The 17,819-nt window shown below is 44.2% G+C and overlaps 1 protein-coding gene across 22 annotated transcripts in view; it reads left to right on the top strand.

Annotated features, from left to right (window-relative positions):
• Positions 1-17,819, top strand: part of LOC147018716 (uncharacterized) — a 457,423-nt gene that overhangs the window by 239,461 nt on the left and 200,143 nt on the right. For all 22 annotated transcript variants that reach the window (XR_015062500.1, XM_085898687.1, XM_085898685.1 and 19 more), the window contains 3 exons: positions 10,920-11,018; positions 11,675-11,872; positions 15,509-15,607. Coding sequence is in view for 21 of the 22 variants with exons in the window: in XM_085898687.1 (XP_085754813.1) it covers positions 10,920-11,018; positions 11,675-11,872; positions 15,509-15,607 (396 nt within the window). In the remaining variant the exon portion in view is untranslated. The remainder of the gene's footprint in view (positions 1-10,919; positions 11,019-11,674; positions 11,873-15,508; positions 15,608-17,819) is intronic.

Below are 17,819 nucleotides of genomic sequence, written 5' to 3'. Positions count from 1 at the left end.
TCGTGTGTTCATTTTCTCATATTCTCTCTCTCTCTCTCTCTCTCTCTCTCTCTTTCTCTTTCTCTTTCTCTTTCTCTTTCTCTTTCTCTTTCTCTTTTTCTCTCTTTCTCTCTCTCTCTCTCTCTCTCTCTCTCTCTCTCTCTCTCTCTCTCTCTCTCTCTCTCTCTCTCTCTCTCTCTCTCTCTCTCTCTCTCTCTCTCTCTTTCAGATAAAACATAACAGTGGGTTAACATCTAGTATGAGTGGAGGCATATCCATCAACATATTTGTGTCAAATTTATTTTGTAGTTGACTTTTTTTTACATCCGTTGATCTAAGGCTCATACTGTATGTCAGTGCATGCAGCCAGAGAAGGATATTAGTAGACATTAATGGACTTTTAATGAATTACAATGACATTAGTAGAAATGGACAAACACATGTGGAATATGGGATTTGAACTTGGATTCCCTACATTATCATGAGCTGGGGCTTCAAAAGGGATGTTGGTGCAGCATCATGGATGGAGAGAGGGAGATACAACATGCAAAAGATTTAACATGGTGATTTCTTGCTGTATTAATTTCCATTCCAATAACACAAAGGAAATTGATTGATTATTCTTTATATCGCACAACACAGCAATCTCCAACTCTGAAGTTAATTGAAGTAATGGAAACACACTTGGTGCCTCTGTACTGCATTAATTTTTCTTCTTTCTTTCTTTCTTTGTTACTATTGCATTGAATTATGTTATATCTACAACAACAAATGTCATTGTGTGTGTGTGTGTGTGTGTGTGTGTGTGTGTGTGTGTGTGTGTGTGTGTGTGTGTGTGTGTGTGTGTGTGTGAGTGAGTGAGTGAGAGAGAGTGTGTTAATGAATTGCCACATTTTAGCAGGATAGCCAGGAGGTACACACACTCACTCTAAGCTGTCGAGCCTGAGTTTGAATCCCGACCCAGATATAAAGTGTCATCCCGGTATTTCACAGGCAGGGTGGTTCATCAATGTGTGCATGTCTCTCCGATAGACATTAAACTGGGTGTCACATTTGACGGAATCACTCCCTCTCCTCTCCTCCTCCTCCTCCCTCTCCCCTCTCTCTCCCCTCTCTCCCCCTCTCTCACCCCTCTCTCACCCCTCTCTCCCCCTCTCTCACCCCCTCCCTCTCTCTCACCCCCCTCCCTCTCTCACCCCTCTCCCTCTCCTACCTCTCTCTCTCTCCTACCCCTATTCCTCTCTCACTCTCTCACCACTCTCCTTTCTTCCCTCACTACCCTCCCCCCCAACCTCACGGTGAAGGGGCTGTTAAGGAGGCTGTTAAGGACTCACAGTTTAGTTTTTAATTTATGCTGGCTTCCCCAGAGTGCAGCATGTATGAATCTGATTTGGAGTGAGCCGACCAGAGGGGTGCAAAGGTCATTGCGTATGCGAGCATGCACGCATGTAGCAGTTGCTGCAAGCATGAAGAGGTACATCGACCACACATGGACGTGGTACAAATGGCTAGATTGGGTTTTGTAAAGGAACTTTGTGGGGGTGTGTGCATGTCTGCATACTTGGTTATGTGTGTGTTGCTTGGGTTTCACGTGCACACAAACCAAACTCGCACTCGGGGCCGTAGTGTGATGGTGGAGGTCATGCGGCCATTTCGTGAACCATGTGCTTTGGCATGCAGGGCCGAAGCCATGCGGGATGTACCACCTAGTGTGGGTGTCGGGAAAGTTGAGCATGCCGGTGAGAATCTGTGCATGTGTGTGAGTGCAAGGATGAGTATATGGCCGGTGCACGTGCAAGTTGAGCATGGACCATGAGGAGGTTGTAGGAATGCATATTTTGGGGCTATTAAAGACTGATGGTTTAATTTTGAATCTAAAACTGCTTCCCCAGAGTGTAGCATGTGCAAATCAAATTCAGAGTGAGCCGACTGGAGGGGTGTGAACGTCGTTGCACGTGTGAGCATGCATGCATGCCGATAGGCCTTTGCCAGGTAGACAGCATGTGTTTTAAATGCTCCCACCCACATTTATATAGAACACGGTGGTTAAAAAGAAAATGTTGCTATTTGGGTGCATTTTACCACTCTTCTCCTCCCCTCGCTTCCCCTCTCCTCACACCGCCTTCCCTTCCCCACATACTGCCTTCCCTTCCCCTCCCTTCACACCACCTTGCCTTCCCCACATGCTGCTTTCCCTTCCCCTCATGCTGTCTTCCCTTCTCCTGCCTTCACACTACCTTCCCTTCTTCTCCCCTCACAGTGCCTTCCCTTCCCCTCCCCTCACACCACCTTTCCTTCAAGGAAATTACAAGGAAATTATGCACAGGAGGAGGCCATTCGGCCCATCATGCTTGCGCCACACCAATATCAGATTTAATAAATCCGTCAATACCCTTTCCCTTTGTGTGCAGCCTTTTTGACTGCTGGTTTTGCATCATTGGTTAGGGGCGCAGATATGCCGCTGATACAGTGCCCCTATAACCAGTACACTGGTACTCATTTCGCCGACCTCGGAAGGGTGAAAGGCTGAGTCAACCCCCTGGTGGAGCCTGGTGTTGGCTTAGTGGTTTGGGTGGCGGCTTGGGATCCTAGGGTCCTGAGTTCAAGCCCCATTGGCCACTGAATTAATATACCAGGGGGTTGACTCAGTCTGTCATCCTTCTGAGGTTGGCAAAATGAGTACCAGTGTGTGTACTGGTAGAGGGGTAGTGCATCAGCGACACTGTCGCGCTTCCAAGAAATGATAGCTTCGACCCCCCACCCCCTCCCGGAATATATAGCGGTGTTTCGTGAGGTGTCGTGCTCCACGCCCCCCCCATTCCTCGCTCCCCCTCCCCCACCCCTCCTAGCTCCCCTACCCCTCCTCGCCCCCTTCTATCCTCTCCCCTACCCCTCCTTTCCCCCTTCTATCCTCTCCCCCCCCTCCTCTCTCTTCCTCCCTCTTTCTCCCCCACCCCTTAATATCCCCATCAGTGAAGTGATAGGTTGTATTTGCTGGTATAAATTAAATAGAACCCTTGAGAAGTAAACTAGGCCACCCCACAACTTGTGTCAAATTTAGTTCAGTTCACTTGATTAATCTTTCAAATTGAAACCAAGTTTGGTTGGAAGGGCAGTTCTTTTACAATCTTTTTTTTATATATGGTACATGGTCAAGACTCGTGGAAGAGCAAGGACACAGAACAGATCAGGACACAGCATAACAAAGTGAACAGCAGGAGGAAGAACAAAATCCAACAGCAGGGTGCAGGGAGAAAGTAGACAGAGACGGGCAAACAAGGGATGCAGGTAATTATGAGGGGTCGGGGATAATGCAAGGGGTAGGCAAGATGGATACATCAGCAAAATTTGGGATAGGTGGGAGGGGAGTGGTTTAATTGGTTTAGAAAAGATCATGACTTTGGATAGGGGATGACTGGAGATGGTGACGAACAGCTGTCTGGAAGACCTGGAGGGAAGATTGAGATTGAGGAGGTTGGTGGTTCCACTGCTGTGGAAAAAAAAAGAGGAATAAATGAGTGCAGGTTAGCATTGTTTCTGGATTTAGGCAGTTTCACAGAGTGGTTGCTGGTGGACCGCATACGTCCTCGGAATACCAGGGGGGGGGACGGGGGTGACAAAGCATGGAGAGGGCAGAGGGAGCAAGACCAGAAATGAGGCAGAAGAAGACAGAGACACCACTGAACTGTCATTAGCAAAAAGATAAAGAGGATTTCCCAGAGAGTCGGAAATATCATTGATGGAGATTACGAATCATTTGGGGCCTAGAACACTGCTTTGGGGTAATCTAGCCTTGACAGGGAGAGGAGATTAAAGGGTTCCATTGAGAGCCACACATTTGCTCTGAGAGTGAAGGAAGTTAGGAATCCAAGAGTGGAGTTGGCCTTGGATTCCATAGGCAGACAGCTTGGAGAGTAAGGCAGGATGCCAGACTGTAATGAAAGCTCGAGATATGTCCAGAGAGACTGCCCTGATCTTGTGTTTGCTATTTGCTCTCTTCTCCGAAACTATACGCACAATTTCGATGAAACTTGGCCACAACCTTCATCACTCGTGCTGTACCAAAGTTTGTTCATGGCATTAAAAAAAGCAATCAGGATCTAAGGGGGTTTGCAGGGTGGGGGGGGGGAGGGGGGTTGAGTGACTGTTGCTCCTGTTCCAGGTGAGCTTCAGAACGTGCAGTTCTATTTTTATGTAATGTGATGTTGGCTGATTTCCAAAAATATGGAAGATGGCCTCTGGTAAATGACAGTGTGAAAAGGGTAGAGAGAAGAACTGTAAAAGCAGCAGAGCAGGTTTTTCAGACACCTGAGCTGATGCTGTCCAGTGTAGTTGCAAAGTCAGAGTCAAGGTTTGCTAGAAACCTCTCCACCTTCTCAGGTGCAAAATACACATCATCCAGGAGCAGGTGGGTACAACTGGGAAGGATGGGTAGAGAGAGAGAGAGAGAGAGAGAGAGAGAGAGAGAGAGAGAGAGAGAGAGAGAGAGAGAGAGAGAGAGAGAGAGAGAGAGAGAGAGAGAGAGAGAGAGAGAGAGAGAGAGAGAGAGAGAGAGAGAGAGAGAGAGAGAGAGAGAGAGAGAGACAGACAGACAGACAGACAGACAGACAGACAGACAGACAGACAGACAGACAGACAGACAGACAGACAGACAGACAGACGTGCAAGGGACACAACATTTTGAAGCAAACACAGAATTGAGGCATTTCGCCTTCTCACGAGCAGTGTCAGCTGTGGTGCTATTTGAAGTGAAGTGATAGAAGGGATGGCGAGGGAGAATACACCAGAGATGGACATGACATGACTGCCAGGTTTTAGAGGAGAGAGACAAGTTTGGAAGCTCATTGTTGAGATTGGACACATGTTGTTTTCTGGCTCTCCTTAGTTTAGACACACACTCGTTACGGAATTTGTGGAATGATCTTCGGTTACCTTTGATTGGCATTCCCTTCCAGGAAGAGAATGCACGTTGTTTTAAACCAACTGCTTCACCACAAGATTCAGAGTAGCAAGACTGGGAGGATGGGTAAGATAACTGAAGCAAGATGGGATGAATCCTTGCAGAAAAGAGAGAGCACGTTTCTGTGTAAGAATTCTCTGGCTGAAATAATATCAGGGGTGGTAGATATAGGAGACCAGTTCTGAAGTGGTGATGGCTGTTTGCCAGTTTTCTTCAGTGAACCGCAAGACTTTACCATGCTGATGCTGTTCTTTGAGAATGGCCATAGAGATGTTGACCTTTACAAGCACATGATCAGATGAGCCAATTGTGACTGAGGACGAGCAAGAGGCATTGGCAGGGAAGTTTGTCATCACCAAATCTAGAAGAGAAAATTTGCCATTTGGAGAAATCTGGGTGGGAAAATTCACGGATTGAGTCAGTCCCATGGAGTCACAGAAGTCCTTTGCAAAAGTGCCACGGCTGTTGAGAGAGGTACCAACACCCGGTCAGTTGGCATGGTGACAATTTTACTCACCACATATGAGGAAGAGATTGTTGGGATGAGTGATTAAAGGTTGGTCCATGTTGTCTGAGAGCGAGATATAGATGTAGTCATCATTGTTGGGAGGACGGTACAACATACAGACAAACACGAGGTAGGAGTGGAGGGGAAGTCGCAGCCAGAGGTACTCCTAGGGTTTGGGAGGTGTAAAAGCAGTACACGGAGAGTGAGAAATGGAGTTTTTGATGTGCAGCACAACTTAGTTGCCAATACAGGTTTCAGGTTGATCAAACCATCGAACCAGGGGAGACACCAGCCAGGGAGAGGCATGAAGGTGTCAGGGACGTCCTGTGGGAGGAAGGATTCTATTAAGCAGATTATGTCTGGTTTATCGACAGTGGCCTGGATTGAGACATCTGTCAGGTTGGAATGTAAACCCTGGATGTTTGAGTTCCACACAGTACTAGGCCATCAGCCGTAAGCTGTATTTCGTTCCACTCATCGGGGGGGGGGGGGGGTAGACAAAACCTTGATGATATGATAGTATATATCCAAATACATATGTATCCAAAAGTTCTCCACTCAAATAGCTGCAGTTATTGTGTATTTTCATCTTGAAAATCGATGCATTCCCCGCACTCTCTCATTTGAATTTTCTCCACTCGGATCATGTGTGGGCCACGTGACACCTCGACAGCCAATTGATCGGCTGACATCGCATGCAAATTACGTCAGACTGTCATGTGACCAGCTAAGTTGTCCAAGATGGCAGCTTCCTGCAGGGAGGAAATCAACGGCAGCTGATCGCTAATTTTTGATGAATATGGCGTGAGGACGCTTTCCTGTGTATTATTCACCAGGACAATGTAGCAAACGAAGAAGTCAAACGTTTTACGTCTGCAAGATGGGATAAATGGAGAGAAAGTGTCAACAAATGGCTCGTCTTAGACGGTCACGGATGACGTTTAGCCGAGAGTGCTGGCGCGGGAGGATGACAGGCTGAGTCAACCCCCTGGTGTATTAATTCAGCAACCGACGGGGCTTGAACTCAGGACCCTAGGATCCCAAGCCACCACCCTAACCACAACTCAGGACCCTCGGATCCCAAGCCACCACCCTAACCACAACTCAGGATCCTGGGATCCCAAGCCACCACCCTAACCACAACTCAGGATCCTGGGATCCCAAGCCACCACCCTAACCACTACTCAGGATCCTAGGATCCCAAGCCACCACCCTAACCACAACTCAGGACCCTCGGATCCCAAGCCACCACCCTAACCACAACTCAGGATCCTGGGATCCCAAGCCACCACCGTAACCACTACTCAGGACCTGAGGATCCCAAGCCACCACCCTAACCACTACTCAGGATCCTAGGATCCCAAGCCACCACCCTAACCACTACTCAGGACCCGAGGATCCCAAGCCACCACCCGAACCACTACTCAGGATCAAAGGATCCCAAGCCACCACGCTAACCACTACTCAGGACCCTAGGATCCCAAGCCACCACCCTAACCACTACTCAGGACCCTAGGATCCCAAGCCACCACCCGAACCACTACTCAGGATCCGAGGATCCCAAGCCACCACCCGAAACACTGAGCCAACACCAGGCTACACACTCAGCCTGTCATCCTTTCGAGGTCGGTGAAATGAGTACCAGTTCCAGTGTGTGTACTGGTAGAGGGGCACTGCATCAGCGACACAGTCGCGCTTCAATAAATGATAGCTACCCCGGCAGCTAAGCTGCCATACGACCACCACCACCACCACAACGATATTGTGAATTAAAAATAAGTTGTTTTCATTGCCTTTCTTATACATTGATTTTATTGCGTTGTTTCCATAATTGTAAATATAGTCCGAGTTGGTTAAAAAGATAAACCAGTATGTCTATTTGTATCAACTATATCGAAGGAGGATTTCATAAAAATGTGGCAAAAACTATAACTGCATGAGAAATACTGATTTCAATTAATAACAATATTAAAATAAAATCATTCATAACAAAATCAAAATTCATTGCAAACTCTTTAAAGGCGGTCACGTGGTCAATAGTTTTTTCCCTAATTAGTTTTCAATATCAATTAAATTACTATTTTTTGTAAATAAACAACATAAATAAATGTTTTGAGGGGGGTAATCTGAAATCGTAGGGGGAAGGATGAAATCTATTTCAGATTACCTGCGGGTAACTTGAAAGGTGGGGAGGGGGGGGGTAGTTTGAAATGTTTACACCGGCACTCCGGGTACAACAGGCCCATGATCGAAGTTAGTCCTCCCGCGCCGGCACTCTCGGCTAAACGTCGTCCGTGACCGTCTAAGACGAGCCATTTGTTGACACTTTCTCTCCATTTATCCCATCTTACAGAGGTATAACGTTTGACTTCTTCGTTTGCTCCATTGTCCTGGTGAATAATACACGGGGAGCGTCCTCACGCCATATTAATCAAAAATCGCCGATCAGCTGCTGGTGATTTCCTCCCTGCAGGAAGCTGCCATCTTGAACAACGGAGCTGGTCACATGACGGTCTGACGTAATTTGCATACGATGTCAGCCGATCTATTGGCTGTCGAGGTGTCACGTGGCCCACACGTGATCCGTGTGGAGAAAATTCAAATGAGCGAGCGCGGCGAATGCATCGATTTTTCAAGATGAAAATACACAATAACTGCAGCTATTTGAGTGGAGAACTTTTGGATATGTATGTATTTGGATATATACTATCATATCATCAAGGTTTTGTCTACCGCCCCCCGATGAGTGGAACGAAACTTGATTTTCAGGCACTTTCTGAGCCATGGCTGATGGCCTATTAGGGGCAGTGGGTGAAGAGCTGCTGATAGGATGTAGGGAGGTGGAAAGGAACAATGACAGGGTGCTGGACAGAGAGTAGCTGAGGGTTGGGGGTGTGGGGAGGGGGTAAAGTCTGGAGGGGCAGGGGCAAAGCTGGGAGGGGTAGGAGCAAGGGGGGAGAACATGGGGGCGGGGGGGGTGGTACTGACATGGAGGGGTTTGACACCACGAATGGACGTGAAGGGGAAATTTTTGGCGCGTGCACACAGGCTTTGCAAAATTGACCTCTCAGGATTCTCAGACTGGATAACGCGGTGACAGACTTCCTGGGTGGGGTTGTGATGTGAAAGTTTTTGGTTGAAGGCATGGAGGAAAATTTGGCTGGAGGTGAAAGAGGAGGCTGGATGAACTAAACGTCTCGGAGTGAGGAGGTTTTGGGAAATAAGCCTTAACAAAGAGAAAAGGAAGAGATTTTGATGAAGAAGAAGAATGAATGAGTTGTTCCCGATGGAGTAATTATTATCAGAGAATGACGTTTTTTCATGTTTGAAGAGGTTTTAAAGAAGAGAAACGTTTTATTCAGTTTAGGGATATTGCGAAGAAGGGATAAGAAAATGAGGAACTGAGCACTGACATTGGAATGTTGATTTCCCCCCCCCCCGATGTTGTTGTTGTTGTTGTTGGTTGTTGGGTATTATTCCAAATGTTTTCTTGTTTTTTTTTTGTCCGAGTGAAGAAGGAGAAGTATTTTGTTTGAATTTTTGAAGGAGGAGGTGAAGTGGATTGGGCTGAGGGATCAGTAGTAACAATAAATGGAATGAAAGGAGTGAGAACGATGCAAAAAAAAAAAAACGGAGGGGAAGCACACTCCACGATCACAGATAGGCCCGACTTCACTTGGGAGAAGAATTAAATGATTCAACACAGCAGGATGCAGTTTAGAACTGAAAAATTGACAAAAAAACACGAATAGCAAAACAGGAATAACGAGAAGGGCACTCAGTGGAGCGCAGACCTCCGACGCAAATGCCTGATCCACGAGAACATATCAGGCCCAATACATCTTTGAAATATCATGCTAGATATCGTTTTTTGGCCCAATCTCTCAATGTTGAAAAATCACTTAAAAAAAATTCTAGTAGTCAGATCCGGATGTGGATCTTCACCTACATCTACTCAGTTCGTCCTCGTCACACATCCAACCTGTCCACAAAATTTCATCTGGATCCGTCCGCAACTTTTTGAGATAATCCTGTACACAAACAGACAAACAAACGGAGAGAGAAACAGACAGAAAGGGGTGAAAACATCACCTCCTTCACCTTCGGTGGCGGAGGTAAAAACGAAATAGTAAAACACAACATAAATGGTCTGGGGAACTTAGTTTAGAAGAACTGGTTGGAGAGAGCACCGATCCCCAAATCTGATTATGATCTCTGTTAAGGGGAAGTTGAAATTGGATTCGAAGTGCTAACTATCAAACGTTTTATCATGTGGTGTACATCGTCTGTTTTACTTGTGAGTGGCTCAGTCATTATACTTGTGTTATATTACAAAAAAAATTCATATTATTAACCCTTTGAACCCTAGCAGCTGTTTTACAAGCCACTTTTCAAACCTCCATATACCCGAGTGGCTGGATTTCTCTCCGGGGAGCCCAGGTTGGGGGGAGCCCAAAGCCCAAGGAGCTCAGGGTTCAAAAGGTGAAGGCATTGATGCAAAAAAAAAAAATGAGCATTAGGACATGCAACTTCTGCCTTCAGATTCTTCTATTCTGGTCTCTACAACTCATTGTTGGAAAAAAAAAAAACATGGGGTAAATATTTATGGGTTGGACTCCTCTCTTTTAACACATGGTATCTGGATGCAAAAAAAAGCTTTGGGCAAACTCAGCATGGTCGTCTTTGTTGTGTTTGCTTTGTTTTTTTTGCAACCCAATTGCTTTTGAAGGTTTCATTTTGGCTAAAAAGACTAACCCTTTAATTTTAAAGATTGTTTCTTGAGATTCAACTTTCTCAGCAGCCATTGATCAAAATTATTGTTGAGGTGACTTGCGGAGGTGGAGATAGTTTAAATTGGATCAGAGGTGTTTTCAATTTTGGAATGCAAGGATTATATGCCAATTGGCAGGCATTCATCACAAGGTTCTTTCAGTAAATAAATGATGGTAGATAATTATCAGCAATTTGGGTCATCTTCATGATTCTTCCTTCCCTGTTTGACCAATGTTATAGATCAATTTACTGTGAAAAATGAAAGGGCTGTTTTTCCCCAGTGTTGCACAAAGAGCAGAATGGAGGTCCTAAGTTCAAGGTACCTTAGTACAATATATTTAGTCACAGCTCAGTCCTCACAATTGCTTCGTTTCACCAAATTACTTGTATTCATCTGAAAAGTAGAACGTTTATTGTGCAAATGTATTTTACCACTGAAATATATTGACAAAGTAAATTAATAATTGCCAGTAAGTCCCATTTTGTATTTCAACAATGTCCTTGTCAGGCTGAGAATTTTTCTCGTACTCCTCATAGGTATTGTATAAGGTGTAAAGTATGTACTCCACCAATTATATTTACTTGCTGTCACAATTTTTGATTATAACATGAATTTTGACATTTCGATACACTTTCACACTATAGTCAGGACAAATACCAAATCAGAAGTGACTGTAACGAGCCATGTGATGTGTGCAGCGTGGTGAGACTCCACTACACATGGCTGCACGTGCAGGACAGATGGAGGTGGTCAGGAGTTTACTTCGCAATGGGGCAGAGGTAGATGCTAAAGCTCGGGTAAGGATTTTTTTCTTCTTCATTTGTGGCTTAATTATATGGAGGAGCTTCTGCGAGGATGTCAAAAGTATGTGTGTGGGGTAGGTCACTTACAGTTTGAAACGAGGATATTTTTTTCTCACATTGGTTTTTTTAAATCAAGCTGTGTGATGATCATAATTCCTGGTGTTGACTTAATGGTTAGGGTGGTGAGCTTGTGATCCTGTGATCCTGAGTTCAAATCCCACTTTTCTGTTGAATTAATATCAGGTGGGGCTGACTCAGCCTGTCATCCTTCATTGGTTGGCAAAATAAGTAGCAGCTTGCTGGGATGATTGAGCCATTCGATTATCCTGTGTCGGAGTGGCAACCCATTCAGAATTGTGCCCAGTAGTTCAGGAGACTGCTTTGGCAGCACCAACGCTCTGTACAGAGTATGGACCCCCCCAATGGATGGATGGATGATCATAAATAATGGCTGTTGTTTGATTCATGGATAGGTGGGTAAGTTTCGGACATCTTAAACAAAGCAACAAAAGAGACACTGAAGATGAAAGTGGGTACACACTACTTCATCACATAAAAAGACATTAGATGTTCCAGAGTTCTGGCAACAATAGACATAATGATTCCAACTTGATGACAGCTATGGTGTCCATGTAATACATGTTATGCAGGAAGACCAGACAGCACTGCATATATCTGCGCGTCTTGGAAATGTGGAGATTGTGCAGTTGCTCCTACAGCATATGGCATTCCCAGATTCTGCAACAACTGGTGGATTAACCCCACTGCATGTGGCCACTCGTGAGGGCCATCAACATGTCGCTGAGGTTCTGTTAGAGCATGGAGCATCATTATCAGCAGCTACTAAGGCAAGAACAATTAATTCCTTATGTTTGAAGACAAATATTTGTAATAATTATTGTTATATCTGAATGCAAATGTGCTTTGAGTAAACCTTTACACTAAAGCCTCCATTCTGTGTGTTAGAACTAGGAATGAGAAAGAGCAGTTATGTACACACACACACACACACACACACACACACACACACAAGCATTTAAAGGCCATTTTCCCCGCTAAAGCAGGGGTTAGCCTAGAGCAGTTATGTACATTGGCAGATTTCTTTGGTGAAATTCTGCAGTGGACAGGCAAGGTGTAAAACAAGGTAATTTTTTTTAAGTTGAGACAGAAGGGAAAGGTCGGTGAGAATCGCAATGATCATGGGTAGACATGGGAGCAGAGGCAATGGATCACCATGACTGGAGAGAATAGCAAGATTAGATCAACTCAAGTTTCGTCTGAAGACATCCTTAACTTTTTGAGATATCCTGCTCACAAACAGATAGACACTGAAACAGATAAATGTGAAAACATAACCTCCGTCTGCCTTCGGTGGCAGAGGTAATATTTCTAAATATAGGAGAAAAATGGATGAAATACGAGGAAATACAAGGAACTTTGACCGAGAAGGCCATTTGGCCAATCATGTATGCAGCATATCAACACCACATGGATTCACGCTATCATTTTGCTCATTTTTTAAGAAAACGGATGGAGATACTGTGATTAGTAAGAATAATGTTCTGATGGAAAATGCTAAGATAGGACCACTAATTGTTTCTCTATGACATAGAGGGAACATTTTATCCATGAGGCATTTTATCCATTTTTTAAATTGTACATTTTATTCATTTGTGTTCTCCATATTCTCATAATAAAGGTTTGTTAAAGATTTGATGACAAAAGCTCAGATGGCAAAACTGGTATGGCCTGGACACACACTGAAGTGGAAACGTTGATAAATCCGCAATGGTTTCTCCTGTGCACCGGTCTCCTCAAAGGCATTTTTTTCCATTTGGTCCTCGATCCAAGCATTTAGCACCTTTTCCATCCCTTCAATATGAGGATCACAGGACTGGAATGAGATGTTTGCGATTTGCGGAGCGGGAACACTTGCACGGACGTTTGACTCACTTTTTTTTTTTGTATACCTTGTCGAGGCTCGTATGAGAGCTAACACACAACTCACAGCAAGGGGGCATGAGACAAGAGGGGTGGGAGTGGAAGGGACAAAACAGTGGGGAACAGACACATTAGCTGAACTGTGGAAGGGAGTGGGATGGGGATGGGACGGGGAACATGGCGAAGAGAAGATGGACATTACAGGGACTTTCAGGAAGGAAAGCAGGGGAATTGAAGGAAGTGGGCTTGGGTGGATTATCGGGGGTAGAAAAGATCGAGGATTTGGATGGGGGAAGATAAGAGGTGGTGGTGAACAGCTGTTTTGAAAGCCTGGAGGGAAGAATGGGAAAGAATAGAGTGAAGATGAGCAGTGATTCGTGATTTTGGTAGATTTACCAGAAGGGAGTTGTTGGCGGACCTTGAGCGGCCTGTGGAAATGTGGTGGGGACAAATCGCAGAGAGAGCAGGGGAGGGGCACGGCTGGAGAGGAGTCGGTAGAAGACAGAAAGACCACCGACCAACCTGCGGTGATTGAGTGAGAGGCCCAAAGACTCAGCTTCATTGCGGGAGATGCCGATGATCTTAAATGCCCTGGTTTCGACAGCGTGAAGCCGAGAAAGGTGGGAGGCAGGAGCACCAGCCCAGAGGGGAGACCAGTACTCCATCAGGCTATGGACAAAAGCTTTGTAAGTGGTCATGAGCTCAAGAGGGCCGAGGAAGGACTTTGCACGACGGAGGATTCCCAGTCGGCGACTGGCTTTTGAGGCGAGGTTGGAAATGTGACTTTCCCAGGAAAGGTCATGGCAGATAGTGAGACCCAGAAGCTTGAAAGAAAAGACTTCTTCCAGAGGATTGTTGAGAAAGTGGATGGGGGGGGGTTTCTAAACGGTCCTTTCGAAGAGACATAGTGAAAGTGTGAGATTTTTCTGGATTGAAAGACATGTTCCACGTGTTGGACCAGTTTGTGATTTTATCCAGATCTCCAGTGAGCGAAGAAGCTGCTGCTTGCCGGTCTGAGGGATGACAGATGGTACGGCAGAGGGTGGAGTCGTCGGGAAAGAGAAATAGAGGATTTTCCAGAGAGTCGGAGAGATCATTGATGAAAACCAGAAAAAGAACAAGGCCTAGAACGCTACCTTGAGGAACTCCAGCCTGCACAGGAAGAGGGGATGACTCACTTTTACTCCACAGTCGATGCATTGATCCCGTAATGGTGGCCCACAGACGCCGCACTTTGGCCTCTTGCCAACCTAACAACTCGATTTTTCTGCACAATGTCATAAACTTTCTCTGCCTTTTGGCAGACTTAATTTTGTCCGTCGTTTTCCATTTGGGCGCCAGTATTAACTATTGCACATCTACTCGATGCAGTAGATCTAGTATTGCACGATCTCCGTATGTAATTTCCTGTTCCATGTTTATACATTATTAAACTTTGCTTCGTTCCCATAAGCTGGTCTGATTACTAAAATTAACGGTGCGTGAGAAATAAGAAAAGGCTTGTAATGTGAGGTAATCGTACACATAATGAGAGGATGCAAACAATGACTCATCTCAGCTCAAAAACCACGATTGGTTGACATGAAATACCGTGATAATGAAATTGGAACACAATAGGTTGCCTGCAATTAGTCGAAACCCACGATATTAGTGGATTAACCCCTAATATCATGGAATATTATGTGAACCTGTGATATTTTAGGGTTTACTGCATTGGTGTTTAAACTTTTTCAGAACTACAGGGAGAAAACAAACAGTTCTTTGCAAACAAAACGTGGAAGGATATCTAAAGCAAAGTAATCTTCACAAACTGAATTTGTGTATCCACACTCAGAAATCACGTACAATCAAACATTGTTTTAACTTGACATCTGGATGTTGGTTTGAACTAAAACATTCCGCATTAAGCACATACAGTTGTTTTGAAATAGGGGTTGGTGGAAAATGGGATGGGGGATTGGGGAGCCAGTAAAGGGTGGTGGTTCAACAGACAAATTGTTAAGTAATTATACGTGTTGATTTTTACGACATTCTGATATTTGATGATTCGAAATGTTTTTAAAATGTAACCAAAATAATTTCCTCCTACTCAGTCATCTATTCATTATTCCTTCTCCGACAAAACTGCCCATAAAATTTTGTGCTGATTTGAAAAGTCCAGCATAAATTTTTTCTTCTTCTGTTTTCTCATTAGTTTCATGAAAATGACCGATTTCATTAGCCTCGACCTGTGTTGTTCCATGCATGGTGTCCAAATATTGTCATCTATATTTCAACAGCTCATAATTGTGCATTATTTAACATCAACCAATGCCAAAAAAAATCTTCTCCAAACCCCAAATCACAGAGTTAATTAATTGTTAATGATCTTTCATGCAATCTTGAATGAATAGAGTTCTTCGACGTTCATGATCTTTTGTGGACTAAACCCCTGCTCTGTGCGATCCTTTGCTTATGACAAGGAAATTTTTATCCCTCCTGCCTGCCTCACCACCTGCATTAAAACGAAATGAGTAGAATTTTTTATATTTTTGCCTTTGCAGAAAGGCTTCACACCTCTTCATGTGGCTGCCAAATATGACCGCCTGGACATTACTACCCTGCTTCTTCAACGTTTCGCCTCACTCGATGCTGCTGGCAAGGTGTCAACCCTCACTCTTTGGTCAGCCTGATACTATTTAGTGTTGAGGGGTGAATAAAAGGCCTTTTATAAGTTAAGTGCATGAAGTTTGAAATGAATCTTTCATTTGAAGTATTCAATTTCGAAAAAGAATTTGCAACATAAATTATAATCTACTTATATTCTTTGCACTTAACATCCCAACATTAATACTGCATAAAACACCAAAAACCTGCTAAATGAACAGCTTGTTATATTATACCAGCTACACGTGAAACAAGCATATGCTCCAATTCTCAGCTGCAAATTCTCGACAGATTTATATTTAGAAATGTTGGAATTGAATCATTAATTTAAATGCTTGACGATAAACTTATATATATATATGGAAAAATAATGTTGTCCTCTCTTGGGATTGATGTGAGTATCTTGTTCATAAAAACTTTTGAACACCTTCCCTCTCACACCACTCCTCCCTCCTCCCAATCCCCGGTGTAGTGATAGGATTGCTAATTCTTGAGACAAGCAAAGAATTGGAAAACCGGAAAATAACAGTACGGGTAACAGTCAGCCCTGTTTGTGGAATGTTACCAGGCAAGGTCGTGTACTCAGAATTACCAGCTTATTTTGGAAACTGTACACTTTTAAAGCAGTGCCCTATATAGCTTCATCTTTTTTCGTCAAGTAAGCAATTCTGAGATGTGCAATGCTGCTACACTACATTTGATGACAGCTCTGGACCTATTATGCCTGAGTTCAAATTCCACTCACCTGTTTAATTAATACCAGGTGGGGTTGACTCTACCTGTCATCCTTCGGAGGTCGGCAAAATGAGTACCAGCTTGCTGGTATCCTGTGTCGGAGTGGTGACCCATCCAGGATTGTGCCCAATAGCCCAGGAGACTGCTTCGGCAGCACCAACGCTCTGCACAGAGTATGGTCTTGATGGATGGATGCATGGATGGGGCCTATTACCTCAATCAGAATGAGCTTGCTTGGAAACGATTTTATAAACGTCATAATTTAAGACAGCGGTGTCCACTAATCAAAGGAGGGGGCTTTTTAGAAGAATACAGTGGAATTGTCACGTATCCTTCAGCATAAGATCAAAGATGGGATCCTTTTCAGCATAAGACGAGAGAGGTGAACAGTTTTCTTTCCGCTGTGGCAATGGATTTGCAATACTGGAGTTTTGCAAATGAACTTCGTCTCTTGCCATAATTTTTTATTTTAATTAATCTCATTTTTATGTAGAATACTACAGCAACCTTCCCTCTATGTTTAAATCTCTACTATTTAAATATGCTTTTACCGTATATAGTGATTAATTTTAAAATAAATAGATTCTATTGAATATAGCTCTCCATAGCTCTGTGGATCATCCATCTTAAAGAGTCTACTTTAGTAGTATTATTATTATTATTATTATTATTATTATTATTATTTATTTTTAGTGTTATTCACACCACAGACATAAAATTATTCAGCCCAATTTGGCACTGAACTTCACTGTAAACATCCCGGATGAGTTCAACAAAATGAAAATTAGTACAGGACTGTACAGGGTGTTTCAAAGAGTGATGCAACTTTAATGTTTATTTTCAAAGAAACAGAAACCTCAGGAACGTGAACCAAACATTTAATGAAAGCTCATGACGTGGTATTTTCTATCACTGATTACGATTACAGTAAATCGCTGCGAGAGTTAGTGAGAGCACAGGGTCTGAAATTGGCATTTACGTAAAATCCTTGTAATTTACATTATCGATGTGTGACCCTCTCGATGTGTTCAAAAAAGCATTGATCCTGACTCCAAAGTTCTGTCCAACTTTCCTGTACTTCTCATGCGGCACTGCCTGGAGGTAGTCTGACACCTCCTGCTTCAGATAATCCAGTGTGGCAGGGTAGTTGGTTTAGACAGAGCCCTTGGCAGCCACTCAGAACTAGTAGTCCAGAGGGTTCAAGTCTGGGCTATGGGGTGCTCAGTCATGAGCGGTACCCAGGGCAACAATGCGATTTCTGAAGAGCTGCCACAGGAAAGTGATGGTGTCACCAGCTGTATGTGGGGGGTGCACCATTCTGCAAAAACCAGGTCATGCTGAGCTGGTTTGGAGTGACATTTTGGGCTAGATCATTATGGAACTTCTGGAGCACGGCCTGGTAGCACTCACCATTGATCGTCACCATCCTGCAGTTGTCATTCTCAAACTAGTAAGGCCCTAGCATTCCCCATC

Source organism: Eptatretus burgeri, chromosome 10, assembly GCF_056783735.1.
Source record: "Eptatretus burgeri isolate ZD-2024b chromosome 10, Ebu_testis_v1, whole genome shotgun sequence".
NCBI classification, from domain to species: domain Eukaryota; kingdom Metazoa; phylum Chordata; class Myxini; order Myxiniformes; family Myxinidae; genus Eptatretus; species Eptatretus burgeri.
Note: the sequence above shows the minus strand (reverse complement) of the source record. Positions and strands in the feature narration are given on the sequence as shown.